A 16,745-nucleotide genomic window follows, 5' to 3' on the forward strand; every position below is an offset into this window, starting at 1 on the left:
AATGCTGATATAAGTGTAACAATTTTTTCTTTACAGGAGGTTACCATCCAGTGAAATTAGGAGAAATTTTTAATGGAAGATATCAAGTAATGAGAAAGTTGGGATGGGGCTTTTACTCCACAGTGTGGCTTTGTTTGGACCTGCTGTAAGTATCCAATTTCCTTTATATCAGCTGTCACAGCATCCCAAATTACTTTTTCTAATTAGAAACCAAGATCTATAGTTAAGGTGCACTGTACTAAATAGGATGAAGGATAAAAGTAATAAAAGGTATGACTGGATGATGTTGAACTTGGCCTTTGGAGCTATGTAAGTTCAGGAGGAAGGAAAAACTGAAGGATATATCTTGACACAAACAACAGGAATTCTGCAGATGCTGGAAATTCAAGCAACACACATCAAAGTTGCTGGTGAACGCAGCAGGCCAGGCAGCATCTCTAGGACAGTCGACGTTTCAGGCCGAGACCCTTCGTCAGGGCGGAGGGTCTCGGCCTGAAATGTCGACTGTAGCTCTTCCTAGAGATGCTGCCTGGCCTGCTGCATTCACCAGCAACTTTGATGTGTGTTGGATATATCTTGACAATGAGTAACAGTGTAAAATTGTCCATTTAGTCCAAATGGGCATAACCATTATCTACTCTTAGTCTGGTGGACTGCTGATCAAAAAGATTCCTTTGAGCTGGATGGTTTCAACTTCTTGAGCATTGATGCAAAATCATCCTCTTTCATTTAAGAGATAAACCACTCTGCTCACTGTCCAAATCTCAAGCTTTGACCAGCTCTGGTTTCATGGCACTTACAGTTGGTTCTGGTTAATTGGGACACAGTGCAACCAGTGCATTTTGGCCCAATTAAGGGGCTGCCCCAATGTGCCAAAGTTTCATGGAAATAGTAAAAATGAAAAAAGAAAAACTGAGTAACAAATTATTTATTTAAATGAAATACAGAACAAATTAAAAATCTAGTACTACAGTACTTTAAAACTGTTAGTTTCTAATGGTTTTTGATAGGGGAATTCATCCAGTGTACGCAATGAACAAAATCAGCACAGACACCTAGTGCAGATGATAGGCTGCCTACATACAATACTTTTGACAATTGCATCCTCCATTCTTCATTACAGTCAAGATGATTGCTGATACCTTCAGAACATTCGTAGTTCCAAACTTATTGAAGTAGTGAAATCACCTCATTTTCACTCCCAGCCATTTTTGGCATCTCCAAACCTGAATGCTTGAAACCGCTGTGAGCAAAACAGTTCCAAATTGTCTTTCTGCTTATTTCTCACCAAATATTACTGAGAAAAATCACTGCTTTTTGAGCACAAACACATGCAACTGGTACTATTTAAATACTGTTCGCTCCAAGTACTGTGTAGTGTCTAATGACCACATAAGTACACCTGACTGATGCTAGTTAGAACCTTTCCAGCAACAGTCTCCTGCCCCAAAGATGGGGCATAGTATCCCAAATAAATGAAGGGAATCTCAGCAATTTTCTCAATTAGTTTTTGTTCTTTAAGAGGTGTCCCAAGTAAGCAGGTACCCCAATTAACCAATGGCTCAATTAACCGGAATCAACTGTAATTAATTGATACCATTGATTTTCTAGATATTTGTAATGCCAGGAGAGTGATATGGCACAACTCCAAAAGCAGGTAAAACAAAATTGGGAATTATGCAGTGACTGATTCACTCCCCAATGTGGCAAAATCTTCCCTCAAGTCACAAGGCTGTTCACTCAACTCTGAAACATCTGGACAGCAAAGGTGCATACATTGGGATGTTCTTTATCATCTACCGTTTGGCATTCAGTGCTATCATCCCCTCAAGACTATTCATTGTGCTTCAAGACCTTGGCCTCAATACCTCCTTATGCAACTGGATCCTCAGTTTCCTCACTTGCAGATCCCAGTCAGTTTGGATTGGCAACAACATCTCCTCCACTCTCTCCATCAGCACAGGTGCACCACAAGGCTGTGTGCTTAGTCCCCCGCTCTACTCACCTTATATTCATGACTGTGTGGCTAAGCACAGCTGCAATGCCATATTCAAGTTTGCTAATTACACCACTGTCGTAGGATGTCAGCACGTAGGAGGGAAATTTGGCTGAGTGTTGTCATAACATCAACCTGTCACTCAATGTCAGCAACACCAAGAAGCTGACTACTGACTTCAGGAGGAGGAAACCAGAGGTCCATGAGTCAGTTCTCACAAGGGGATCAGAGGTGGAGAGGGTCAGCAACTTTAAATTCCTCGGCGTTATCACCTCAGAGGCCCTGTCCTGGGCCCAGCACATAAGTGCAGTTACAAAGGAAGCATGGCAGTACCTCTACTTCCTTAGGTAGTCTGCAAGGATTCCACATGACACCTAAAACTCTGACAAACTTCTATGGATGTTTGGTGGAGAGTGTATTGACTGGTACGGAAACACCAATGCCCTTGAACAGAAGATCTTACAAAAAGTAATGGATACAGCCCAGTCCATCACGGGTAAAGCCCTCCCAAGCATTGAGCACATCTACATGGAGTGCTGTTGCAGAAAAGCAGCATCCATCATCAGAGTCGCCCACCACCCAGGTCAGGCTCTCTTCTCACTGCTGCCATCAGCAAGGTGGTACAGGAGCCTCAGACTCACCACCACCTGGTTCAGGAACAGTTATTACCCCTCAACCATCAGGCTCTTGAACCAGAGGGGATAACTTCACTTGCCCCATCACAGAAGTGTTACCACAACCTATGGACTCACTTTCAAAGACTCTTCATCTCATTTCCTCAATATTTATTGCTTGCTTGCTTTTCTTTCTATCTTCTTCTAATCTTCCTTTCCACAGTTTGTTGTCTTTTGCACACTGGCAGTATGGCCACTTGGTGTGGTCCTTCATTGATTCTATTATGGTTATTAGATTTATTGAGTATGCCTGCAATATAATGAATGTCAAGGTTGTATATAGTGACATAATATGTACTTTGATAATAAATTTACTTTAATCAATTTACTTTGAACTTTCAACAAATCAGGTGTGTGAAAGAATCCTTCCCACTTGCCTGGGTGAATACAGAGTCCAATATTACTCAGAAAGTTCAACCCTCCTGATTGGCACCGTGCCCACCAGCCTCTGTGCTGCAGATGTATTCTGGCTGAAGTGTGTACCACCTTCCTTACATACTCACTCATACTACTCCTACAATACTTCCAAGCCTCATGTATTTTAATGCCTAAAAGGACAATAGCAGCAGGCACTCGGGAACAGCAACACCCTCAGCTTCTCCACCAAGTCACGTAAATCCCCACTACTTCATCCTCACTGCATCTAAACCCTAGAATTTTTCACAAAGCAGCACCACAAGAGAACTTTCACTGCAAGGTAGCTCACCACCATCTCATTGTGAATTAGAGAACAATTAATGGTGCTATCAGCCTCCTATTAATAAATACATAGCAATGGCAGAATAAAGTGTTAGGTTTTCCCGTTGGAGAGCCTAGGATTAACACATAGGACCATAAACCCATAAGACATAGGAGCAGAATAAGGCCATTTGGCCCACTGAGTCTGCTCCACCATTTCATCACGGTTGGTTTATCATCGCTCTCAACCCCATTCTTCTAACTTCTCCCTGTAACCTTTGAGCTCCTTATCAACCAAGAACCCATCAACCTCCACTTTAAATATACCCAATGACTTGGCCTCCACAGCCGTCTGTGGCAATGAATTCCACAGATTCACCACCTTCTAGCTAAAGAAATTCCTCCTCATCTCCGGTCATGCAGCAGGAATATTACTTGTTGATTATGAACATATGCACAAATATTGTACTTATTTCATTTTGATATACAGCACGGAATAGGCCCTTTCAGCCCTTTAAGGTGCACCGCCCATCAACTCCAACAACCCTGACTTAAACCTAACCTAATCACGGTACAATCTACAATGACCAATTAACCTTCCTGGTACGTCTTTGGAGTGTGGGAGGAAACCGGAGGGCTTGGGGAAAACCAACACATTCCACAGGAGGATATTCAGACATTCCTTACAAAGGACATTGAAATTGAACTCTGACGTCCATGCTGTAACAGCATCATGCTAACTGCCACTCCAGTGTGGCACCCAGATTGATCAGCTTATGTTACATTTTGACTGTATCATTGTATGAAGAATTGCCTAAACCTTTGACAAATACTTTTGAATGTATTTTACCTACACTAAAGGTGCAAAATGAATGAGAGTTGTATTGTATCACATCTAACAGAAAAAATAAATGTGTGGCAGTGAAGGTGGCGAAGAGTGGAAGTGGGTTTACAGAGGCTGCCCAGGACGAGATCAAGCTTCTCAAATGTGTGAGTAACCACTGAAACATGTGCAAAATAAATATTAAGACAGTAGTGTCCCACTCCAAAGGAAAAATCTAAAGTTCTGCTTCCAGAGTAGTGACTTTCAGAGGTGGCACTATCTAAAACACCATCATTTCTCTCAGGAAGCTGGAAAAGATCCCAGAAGGATTATTTGACTTGGTATCCTGGCCTAATAGCTTGTCTCATTGCAATCTTTTGCAGGATCTAGCTGTTGACACTTTTAAAAAAATTTTACAGCATGGAATAGGCCATTCTGGACCTTCATGCTATGCCACCCATCAACCCTCAACAAACCCTGATTTAACCCTAAATAACTTAACATGGGACAATTTACAACGACCAGTTAACCTACTAACTGGTACATCTTTGGACTGTGGGAGGAAATCATAGCACACAGAGAAAACTCGTGGATTCAATGGCGAGGATGTACAAAGTCCTTACAGAAGACAGTGGGTTTGAACTCTGACACCCCAAGCTCTATGGGGTGTCACACTAACCACTATGCTAATGTGGTGAACATGCATGCCCTAATATCTCAACACATAGAAATATAAATTAGATAGCAGAAAATTATACTTGATTTCAACAGTAGACAATCTGCTGGAGGAATTCAGCAAGTCAAATAGCATTTTGACCTGTTGGCACAGCAGTACAATAGTGTAGCTTTTAGCGCAATAATATACAACACCAGTGTTCACTGATCCGGGTTCAATTCCCACTGCTCTCTGGAATCTTCTCCGTGTGACCTGGGTGAGTTTCCCCCAGGTGCTCTGATTTCCTCCTACATTCCAAAGACTTACAGATTAGGGTTTGTGAGTTGTGGGCATATTCTGGTGGAACTGGAAGCGTGGTAACAATTGTGGACTGGCCCAGCACAATCCTCAGAATGTGTTGGTCATTGACACAGGCAACACATTTCACTGCATGTTTCAATGCACATGTGACAAATAAAGGTAATCTTTCATCATTAATCTGTGTCTGTGTATGGGGCAAGGGTGGGGATGGGAGGAATTGTTAATGTTTTAGGTTGAAATCCTGCACCAAGGATATTTAGTTCACAGTCTACAAATGAACTGACTACTGATATAGTCAGCATTGAAGTGAAAAAACTAATTTTTTGTAGCCATTTCTTACATGCTTGCGCTTGGAATATATTTGAGCACCACGGTAGCATAGTGGTTAGCGCAACACTATTACAGTCTGGGACGTTGGAGTTCAGAGTTCAATTCCGACGCCATCTGTAAGAAGTCTCTGTATGTCCTCCCTGTGGAATGAATCAGAATCAGGTTTCATATCACTAGTATACACCGTGAAATTTGTTAACTTAGCCACAAGAGTACAATGATGATATAGAAAAAATAAGTAAATCAATTACAATAGGTATATATGTATATAAAATAGTTAAATTAAAATTAGTGCAAAAACAGAATTTTTTTTTAAAGGTCCATTTAGGAATCGGATTACAGAGAGCGGAAAAACTATTCCTGAATCACTGAGTGTGTGCCTTCAGGTTTCTGTACCTCCTTCCTGATGGTAACAATGAGAAGAGGGCATGTCCTGGGTGATGGGGGTCCTTAACAATGGGTGCCACCTTTCTAAGGCACCACTCCTTGAAGATATCTTGGATATTATGGAGGCTAGTATGCATGATGGAGATGACTAATATTACAATTTTCTGTAGCTTCTTTTGATCCTGTGCAGTAGCCCCCCCACCCCGCCCCATACCAGACAGCGATGCAGCCTACCAGAATGCCCTCCACTGTACATCTGTAGAAGTTTTTGAGTGTTTCAGGTGACAAACCAAATGTGTGGGTTTTCTCCAGGTGCTCCAGTTTCCAGTCCAAAATGTAACAGTTAGTGGGTTAACTGGTCACTGTAAAACTGTTCCATGATTATGGAGGGTTAAATTTGGGATCGCTGGTTGGCTCGGCTAAAAGGCTGGAAGGGCCTTTTCCAAGCTGTCTCTCAATAAATAAAAATAAATTTTATCATTCTCTGCATGTGATTTAGGAATGTCCTGAAGTTATGAAAGGAAGTATTTAAATGTAAGATCATCCCCTTTTTTTTAAAAGTAAAGCACCTGGCAGTTGAGTGCCCCATTTTAGCTTGCTGGATGGGACATCTCCCTTTGTTAACCATGTACGGCAGAGTGGGTGTACACAGGAGAGAAATGCAGAGGCCTCACACTGACTTGTAGAGAATTGAAGTTTGCACAGAAAATCAGGAACAACTCTCCATCTCTTACCAAACCTACAAAAATATAATACAAAAATTTCAATTCTTAGCAACCTTTGGAACCACCTTTAAATTGTTGATTAGAGCACTCAATGCCAAATGGAGTTGATGTTGTTAATATTTCTACAATATTAAAGAAATACCATGAAGTCTTGGAATTTCTCATCAAAATAGCTCATGCACATTATCAAAAGCAGATGATTTATTACATTATTTCCTAAAGGATGACTTTATACTTTTCCTCCACACATTACTAACAAGAATGCTGAGGAAATTGAACAATGTTGTTCCAATAGTTTCCCAGTGTGGGAGGCTTGAATCCCAGGCAGTAAAGTAACTATTAGAAACAAGTGATCATCAGCAAAAGATTTTTAATCCATCACCTTCTCCACAGCTCTGATATACCGGCTTCAATTGTCACCTTGAGTGCTTGTCGGTGTGGAGTTTGCATGCTTTCCTCTGACCATGAGGATTCTTCCCACATTGCAAAGATGTCGATGTTGGTAGGTTAATTGGTCACTGTAAAGTGTAGGTAATTGGTAGAACATTGAGGAAATTGATGGAAATGTGAGAGGAATAAAATGGAATTAGTGTAAAATGGATGAGAGTGAATGGGTGAACTGATTTGGTAGGTCTGGGGGCCTGTTTCCATGCTGCATGAACACATATTTATCCTTTAAAAATATTTATTTTCTCAGGTGAGATGGAAATGCTCAAAGGATCCAGATAAGGAACGAATTGTCCAACTATTAGATGAATTTATAATCACTGGTCTGAATGGTGTCCGTATCCTTTAATTCAACATCATTACTGATTTGTTGTGAAAAGATGTTCAGGAAGATGTATTTAACGTGTGTATATTTGATGACAGCAGCAAAATGTTTTCTGCCTGAATAGGGAGTGCGTAAGTGATTCATACAGTGACCTCTGCGTCTCAGTTACAACACAGATTTCCAAGTACTGTACAGATATGTCACCACAGGGAGGGAAATACGAGGACAGAATAATCCAGGCAGCTCTTGTGACCTTCTCTGCAAACCTTTATTAAATGGCATGACCTGGAAACTGTCACCTGCTTATCTCTAATTGCACATGACACATGATACCTAGATTTATATGAATAATGTCTGCAGACTATTTTGAATGTGTTTACCTTAAAAAGTGATTTGTGAATCATGTGTTTTGAGATCAGAGAGCTTTGTGTCAAGTGTCAAGGGCATTTGACTACGTTGAATTTTTTAATATCTGGTTTTCATGAATGGTGGATTTAGAAACTACGGATATTCATTCATTGTATAACTAGAGGTTTCAGGCCATATCTACAGATTATCATGTAACTAACATCTTCAAATGTGATGCCTCAAAAAGGCAGCATTCATCATTACAGACCCCTATCACCCCAGACATACTCTGTTGTATAAAATATATATTATACTGTAATTTATAGATTTTTTAAATGTATTGCTGATGCAAAATACCAAAGTTTATGACATATGTCAGTGGTATTAATTTTGATTCTAGTAATTTTTAGTTTAAATAGTATTAAATAGTCTCAAATAGACATTAGTTTCCTTGCCTTCAGAGTTTAAAGTTTTTAATTTTAGCCTCATGCCAGTTGATAAAATTCTGAAATGGATTTTTGCTATACAATGTGACTGAATAAATTGCTCTACAAGAAACTGGTGTGGATTTGACAGGCTGGATGTTTTCCTCGTGATTCTACCATATCTCTATGATTCCATGAATCTCTTGAAGAAATATTGCAAATTTGTGGATAACATCCTGTAGGTGACAGGTGAAACTATGCTGTCTATTCAGATAATGTGAAAATAATTCAGAGATGAGGATCTTCTGTCTTTGTTCTGAACATTGCTGGGAAATATTGATTTATTTTTCTCTTCATCACATTGTCCAAAATATCTTCTGGGTCTGACTTCATAGTGGCAATCACTACAATCCACAGTGATTGTACTTAAACTACTCTGAGATGTTTCAAAGTGATGTGATAAAATTCAATATGAATAAATTTTCTATATTCATAACTTCACTCATTATTGATCAGGTCCAGACTTTCTGTAACCACCTTAACTCCTGTGCCAGATGTGTGTTTAGTTACTGAACTACTAGGTAATCATCTTTATCATTGGATTATTAAATCCAATTGGCAGGGGCTACCCATGCCTTGTGTCAAGAAAATCATTCGACAGGTAAGATGAAATGAATAAGAACATATCCTGAGCCTTTTTTAAAATAGGAAATGCTTATTGTTTGCTGATCAGGAGGTCTCTGAAACTTGCCTGACATTTGTCCTGAATCTTGACTAATATTTCCGGTGTAAGCTGTCTTCCAACTAATGGGATTCAGAATTCTGTAGAGAACCAGCTCCTCCTGGTGCCACAGGAATGGTTTTTGTTAAATCTGCCCTGGGGTTTAGGTCACGCCAATCACAGAATATTCCTGCCCAGCTCCTGATCCACTCAAGTCAGCCTAAACATTATTGTGCTGTGGAGGGTGAAGAGGGTTCACCGGGATGTTGCTTGGATTGGAAGACTTTAGTTAGGATGATCTTAGAGTAGGTTACGAGGTCGGCACAACATGGTGGGCCGAAGGGCCTGTACTGTGATGTAGAGTTCTAGGTTCTCTGTCCTATGTAAGGAAAGACTGGATAGGCTGGGTTGTTTTACTTGGAGCACAGGGTGACTTAATAGAGGTGTATAAAGTTATGAGAGCATAGACAGGGTAGAAAGCCACGATCTTTTTCTCATGGTAGGGGTGTCACATACCAGATGGTATAGGCTTAAGGTGAGAGGGAAAAGATTTAAAGGAGATTTGAAGGGTAAGTTCTTTTTTTCCCACACAGATACAAGGACGGCACTAGCTAAGAAGGTGGTGTAGTCGTATATACATTATTAGACAGACAGACACTTGAATAGGCAAGGCATAGAGGAATATTGTCTTAATGCAGGCAAGTGGGCAGTAGATGGGCAAAATGGTTGGCATGGATGTGCGTGACAAAAGGCCTGCTTCTGTGTAATTTAACCCTATGACTCGAAATTATGGACAAGCTTCAAATAAACTGGTACTACACTGTTTTTAATTGGCCTCAGGATATAAATAGTGACATGTTCCTTATTCATTTCCAGCCCAACATTGTTGCCCTGATAAAGGACAACAGCCTGAAGCAAAGTAGTTACCTTTTGTAACAATTTGTCACAATGCAGTGAGTGGTGAGCGCATCTGAATTGAATTGACTTTATTACTTACATCCTTCACATAATGAGGAGTAAAAATCTTTACATTACATCGCTGTCTAAATGTCCATTTTATAGTAACTTACACGTAAATTAATCAGTTACACCCCTTGCCTCCACACTCCTTAGTGGCCTCCTGAGCAACATAGAAAAGTTGTGATACTGTGATTCTATTGTTGAAAGGGGCTTCCATGTCATTAGAGGGTTAGCCAAATCCAGTCCCACATTCAAAGCAGGCGAAAAATTGTCAAATAGATCATACCCCCTGAGTTATCAGATCTTTTAAAAATGCTCAAATAATTCTTAAAGAAAACATATAAAGCTCAGAAGTTCTTAAAAACCCTAAGACTTTTAAAAATACCCTTCAAAACCTCAAAACATCTTAACTTAATAAGCAACTTAAAATTTTTCTGGAAGCTTCTTGGACAGATCTAATCACAGATCAGAAAGTCTATGTACATTAGCATACTTTTATCTGCGGCTCTCACAGTTGTCGGCTGTCATTCAAGTTAAGGAGAGGATATCCTTTGCACCTCCTCAGACCTGGTGTTGAATTCACTGATGTGTTGATAACATAAGAATTGACTATTATGCCAAGTTCCTTTGCCCATTCTGAAGTCTACGCGATCCAATGTTGGAGCAATACCTAACTCGCAGCCTGACCAATGCTTCGCCATTCTCTCAAAACTACAGGACAGAAAATAGCAACAATTTTCCTAGAGTCATGGCACAGAATCCAGGGTATTCTTTCACCTGCTATGAGACATGATCAGATGTATTACATTCAATGTTATTTAGCATGTTTTGTCCAGAACTCTTGAATTTGGAAAACACAAGAGATTCTGCAGAAGCTGGAAATCCAGAGCAACATGTGTGGAGAAATTCAGCAAGTCAGACAGCATCTATGAAGAGGAATAAACAGCCAACATTTCAGGCAGAGACCTTTCATCAGGACAGGAAAGGAACGGGAAAGAAGCCAAAATTCTTCCTTTCCAGGGTCTTGGCCCGAAACAACTATTTATTTCCCTCTATAGATGCAATCTGACCTGCTAAGTTCTTTCAGAATTTTATGTCTTGCCCCTGAATTTTGTGTCCCTATCCAGTACTATGGCGATTTTCTCTGACAGTAATACTTCACATTCATCAGAAACAAGCCTAAGCATTTTCCCAGCAACGTGACAATTTTCCTTCCCTCGGGAACAGGCTGTTTGTGGGATCTTGCAGTCTGTACAAATTCTGCTGCATTTCCCATTAACACAACAGTGGCTACACTTCAAAGTTTATTCTCTGGTGGTGCGGAGTGCTGGGCTGATCTAATGACTTAGTAAATAGGTGCATTCTTTATCTTAACAGAATTGTATATATAAACATAAACACAAGATAAAAACAGGCTGGGCAGCACCTACGGTCATGAATAAACAGTCATTATTTTGGGCCACGAGCATTCATCAGGACTGGAAAGGAAGGGGGAAAGGGGGGAAGATGCCAGAATAAGAAGGCTGGGTGAGGGGAAGCTAGAAAGTGATAGGTGAAGTCATGTGGATGGGGGAGGGTGACGAACCAAGAAGCTGGGAGGTGATGGGTGGAAAAGGCAAAGACCAGGAGAAGAAGTAATCTGATAGGAGAGGAGAGTGGAGCATGGGGGAAAGGGAAAGAGGGATGTGAAAGGCAGGTGAGCAGAAGAGACGAGAGGTCAGAGTAGGGAACAGAAGAAGTGGGGTTGGGGAAAAAGAAATTACTGGAACTTGAAGAAATCCATGTTCATGCCATCAGGTTGGAGACTACCTAGACGGAATATGAGGTGATGCTCCTCCATCGTGACAGTGGCCTCATCGTGGCAGAAGAGGAAGCCATAGACTGACATATTGGAACATGAATGGGGATAGAGTTGTATCTATGCCCCCTTCTCTTGGGCAGATAATAAGGAACAGATGCAGGACTAGGCTGTCTAACCCTCACAATGGCACTGCCATTCAATAAGAACACGGTGGACTCTGTTTCTCAAGACCACTATCCTGCCTAATTTCTATTTGCCTGAGAGTTCGGATAAATTGGTGTTTCCCTGGCTGACAGTCAGTGGTGAGCAGAGTGCCACAGGGTTCAGTGCTAGGCCCACAAATATACACTCAATGGTCACTTATTATGTACCTCCTGTACCTACTAAAGTGGCCATAAGTGTGTACGAACTATTTGGATAAGGGGACCAAGTGTAGCAATCTAAGTTTTGCTGATGATGCTACATTGAGTGAAAAAGCAAAACTGTGTAGAGGATGTGGAGAGATATCGACAGATTAAATGAGTGGGCAAGGGTTTGGCAGATAGAGTACAACACTGGTAAGTGTGAGGCCATCCACTTTGGAAGGAAAAATAACAGATCAGGTTATTATATAGTGGTGAAAGATTGCAGTATGTGACTGTGCAGAAGGACTTGGAAGTGTTTGTGCGTGAATCGCAAAATGTTGGTTTGCGGATGTAACAAGCTATCAAGAAGGCAAATGGAATGTTGGCCTTCTTTGCTAGAGGGATTGAATTTAAGAGCAGCGAGGTTATGCTGCAACTGTACAGGGTACTGGTATGCCCACACCCTAGTGCACTGCGTGCAGTTTTGGTCTCCTTAATTGAGGAAAGACATACTAGCTTTGTAGGTGGTGCAAAGGAGGCTCACTGGGTTGATTCTGGAGATGAGGGGGTTAACCTATGAAGAAAGATTAATGCAACACACATCAAAGTTGCTGGTGAATGCAGCAGGCTAGGCAGCATCTGTAGGAAGAGGTACAGTCGACGTTTCAGGCCGAGACCCTTCATCCTGACGAAGGGTCTCGGCCCGAATCGCCAACTGTACCTCTTCCTAGAGATGCTACCTGGCCTGCTGCGTTCACCAGCAACTTTGAAGTGTGTTGCTTGAATTTCCAGCATCTGCAGAATTCCTCGTGTTTAAGAAAGATTAATGTTGCCTGGGACTCAATGAAATTCAGAAGAATGAGAGGGGATTTTATGTAAACATCTAAATTATGAAAGGGATAGATAAGACAGAGGCTGGAAAGTAGTTTCAACTGGGAAGTAAGCCTAGAAGTAGGGGATATAGCCTGAAGATTCAGGGGAATAGATTTAGGATGAAGATGTAGAGAATCTGCTTTTTCTAGAGCATAGGTAGAGGCTACCTCATTAAATATATTTAAGGCACAGTTAGACAAATTTCTACACAGCCAGGGAATGAAGTTATGGGGAAAAAGCATGTAGGTAGAGCTAAGTCCAAAGCAGATCAGCCATGAATTTATTGAATGGTGGAGCAAGCTCAACAGAGCAAATGGCCTACACCTGCTCCTGGTTCTTAAGTTCTCATGTTATTGAATCCTTTAGTGTCCAATAAAATCAATGAATACTGAAAAACTAAGCAATAGTTTCCATGTAAGATTTGCAATTATCTACAATTCTGAATGGTATGTATATTCCTTTCACTCAGACTTACACGCCAGAACTTTTAGCCTGAGACAACGGTTTCAGTAACAGGCTCTCCATCCTCTTCTTACTCAATCTCTTTCGATGAGCCACTTCTAATTTTTCTACAGTTCCAATAAATATCAAACTATCTTATTCAGTTCTATAGCCAGAAAATAGATCTGACAGAGGATCTCTACAGTAAAATATAAGAAAAATGTAAATTAGTTTTTTAAAATTAGATGGCTTTGCACTTTGGACAGAATGCCTAACGTCTGATAATACAGTGGATTCCGGTTAATTGGGTCTTTGGTTAATCAGGGTAGCCGCTTATTTGAGACAACTCTTAAAGAACAAAAAACAATCGAGAAAATAATTGAGATTCCCTTCATTTATTTGGGGCACTATGTTGTTTGTTTGAGAAGGGAGACTGTTGCTGAACAATTTCTAATTCGCGTCAGACGAGTGCACTTCTATGGCCGGTAGACACTACATCATACTCAGAGCAAACTGTTTCTAAATAGTGTTCACTGCACGTGCTTGTGTTGAAAAAGCAGTGACTTTTGTCACTGATAGTTGGTGATAAATAAGCAGTAAGACAATTCAGAACTGCTTTGCTCCCTGCGGTTTCAAGCATTCAGGCTTGGAGATGCCAGAAACTGCTGGGAGTGAAAATGACATGATTTTGTTACTTTAATAAGTTAAGCAATATAAAGAATTTGAAGTTATCGACAATTATCATGGATGTTACAATGAAAATGAAGATTTGGAGGATGTAATCATCGAAATTATTGTATGAAGGCAGTCCATTATCTGCATTAGATGTCTGCACTGATTTTGTTCATTTGCAGACAATCATACTATACACTGAAATTAGTACCTCTGTCAATAACAATTAGGAACAAATGCACAGTTTTATAATACTGTAGTAGTATTAGCACTGTTTTAATTTGTCTTGTATTTCATTTAAATACAGTATTTGTTACTCAGGCTTCCCCTTAGTTGCGGCAAAATGTATTTCTCCTGTTGTGTCCCAATTAACCTAAATCCACTGTAGTTTGTTTGGTTGATCATTCAGTTTTTATTTCGGAAGCAGTTCAACTGTACTAACTGATAGGCTGCTTTCTGTCCTCATATCTTAGGTTCTACAAGGGTTGAACTATCTGCATACCAAGTGCAAGATCCTGCATACGGATATCAAACCAGATAACATTCTTCTCTGTGTCAACCAACAATATCTCAATCAGATAGCTGTTTCCATGCAACCAGGAGCTGGAAAAGAAGCACGGAGTCTAACAGGTAGTTAATGGCGGGAAGTTTACAATATCACACACACAAAATGCTGGAGGAACTAAAAGGTAAGGCAGCATCTATGGAGAGGAATAAACAGTTGATGTTTCAGACTAAGACTTGTCCATAAACATCAACGAAGCTGCCTGACCTGCTGAGTTCCTCTAGCATTTTGTGTGAATTACTCTGGACTTTCATTATCTGTAGGATCTCTTGTGTGTTTAAGTTCACAATATTTTAATATTCCAAAGATAAGGCTGAACCAGGACACCAAAAACACAAAATGTTTCCTCCTAATCTGTTATACAAGGATGTTATCTCTACTTTGACTAAGAAGACCTGAAGATTGGTCATTATCCCTTTGCTGTTGCAAGAGCTTGCTACTTGTATTTCCCCACTGCACTTCCTGGATTAAAACAAGTACATTTTGGTTTATTCTGATGGTTGTAAAGTGTTTCTGGGTGTCCTGGGATCAGATTAATCTGTCTTCCTTTCTTACATTCCCTCCATCCTTCCTCCTTTACAGAATCTGGTATTCCTCAAATAAGGAATTCTGAGTTGTCTTGCTTCATTTGTATATTTTATACTGAAGCAGTGGTCAAAATTCCATCAACAGTATACTACTGTTATCAAAACTCTTCTCAGAGTTCAAGGACTCTGGTCCTTGGATACTGGTAAGAAATATGTTAGATATGACCAGAGATATGTTGTTTATCTCCTTTGATCTGATTTTTGTTATCATTTTCAGGAGAAATTAACACAGAATATTCACTCCCGAACCCTTTGGATCCTAAATATGCTGAAGAAATAAGTGTAAAGATTGTGGACCTGGGAAGCGGTTGCTGGACAGTGAGTTCCATGCAGTCATGGAAGGACAGGAATTAATATTGTCGAGATGATCTGCATATAGATTGCTCGAATATTGGTTTACATAATTGGAGCATATAAGTCTCAGCCAAGGAACTCCTCTCTGAGTTTGGTCTGAAACATTGTCCCTATCCCTCATATTTCTAGCTCCCTGAAGCATCATCCCTTATTCTTTGAATAAATTATGTTCCCTTTTCTGTTGATGATAGTGTGAAGTGTGTACCATTACAATGTGGCTGAAAATCATTCAGTGTCTTAATTACCATTACTGGGGTCAATGTGAAGTGATTCTGGAAGAAATTGTGACTTCAATATAAAATACCCATGCAATCACATTTCACTAGACCCACACATCTGTGATAACAAAGTACAATCAGATTTCAGTTATCTATAATGCTGCAAGTGAAGTACAGTTTATCACATTGCATGTGCCAAAGTCACAGCATTCGTCATACAGCAATGAAACAAAGCGATGATATATACGCTCACGAAAAAACCTTGTTTAACTTTCTCAAATTACCATTAGACCATAAGGCATAAGAGCAGAATTAGACTGTTTGGCTCATCAAATCTTCTCCACCATTCCATCATAGCTAATTTATTATCCCTCTCAACCCCATTCTCCTGCCTTCACCCCATAACCTTTGACACCTAATCAAGAATCTATTAACCTATCAACATCACGGTTAGAGTGATGCTAAAATAGCTCGGGGCATCAAAGTTTGGAGTACAATTCCAATGTCATCTCTAAGGTTTCTGTATGTCCTCCCTGTGGAATGCCTGGGGTTTCTCCGGGTGGTACTGTTTCCTCCCACAGTCCAAAGATGTACCACTTAGTAGGTTATTTGGTCATTGTAATTTGCCCCATAATTAGGCTGGGGTTAATCAGGGGCTGCTGGGTCAAAGGGCCAGAATGGCCTTTTCTGCACTGTATCTCAGTAAATAAATAAATAAACTGAATGACTTGGGCTCCTGAGATTACTCATCTCTTTATTAAACTATTTTTTTAACCTTGGTTCCAGTTCAAACATGTTACAGAGAAGATCCAGACAAGACCGTACCGTGCACTGGAGACCATCCTTGGCGCTGGTTATGGGCCTCCTGCTGACATTTGGAGCACAGCTTGTGTGGTAAAAGAAAGAGCAATGTTTCCAGTTTACACTCTCTGAAGCTACTTATTACTTTGTAACTTAATACATTACAAATTGTATGAGTTCAACATTCAAGATTGGTATTGCCATTCTCAGCACGAGTGTAAAGAACAAAATGACTGTTACTTCAGATCAGCTGTAGCATAAACAAACACAATAA

General features: G+C 40.3%; 1 protein-coding gene across 7 annotated transcripts in view; it reads left to right on the plus strand.

The window, feature by feature from the left end:
• Nucleotides 1-16,745, plus strand: part of LOC134357048 (SRSF protein kinase 3-like) — a 43,993-nt gene that overhangs the window by 17,683 nt on the left and 9,565 nt on the right. For all 7 annotated transcript variants that reach the window (XM_063068364.1, XM_063068365.1, XM_063068363.1 and 4 more), the window contains 7 exons: nt 37-145; nt 4,251-4,338; nt 7,287-7,374; nt 8,689-8,795; nt 14,420-14,576; nt 15,316-15,416; nt 16,457-16,564. In XM_063068364.1, coding sequence (XP_062924434.1) covers nt 37-145; nt 4,251-4,338; nt 7,287-7,374; nt 8,689-8,795; nt 14,420-14,576; nt 15,316-15,416; nt 16,457-16,564 — 758 coding nt within the window. The remainder of the gene's footprint in view (nt 1-36; nt 146-4,250; nt 4,339-7,286; nt 7,375-8,688; nt 8,796-14,419; nt 14,577-15,315; nt 15,417-16,456; nt 16,565-16,745) is intronic.

This window comes from Mobula hypostoma, chromosome 15 (assembly GCF_963921235.1).
Source record: "Mobula hypostoma chromosome 15, sMobHyp1.1, whole genome shotgun sequence".
In the NCBI taxonomy this organism is placed as follows: Eukaryota; Metazoa; Chordata; class Chondrichthyes; order Myliobatiformes; family Myliobatidae; genus Mobula; species Mobula hypostoma.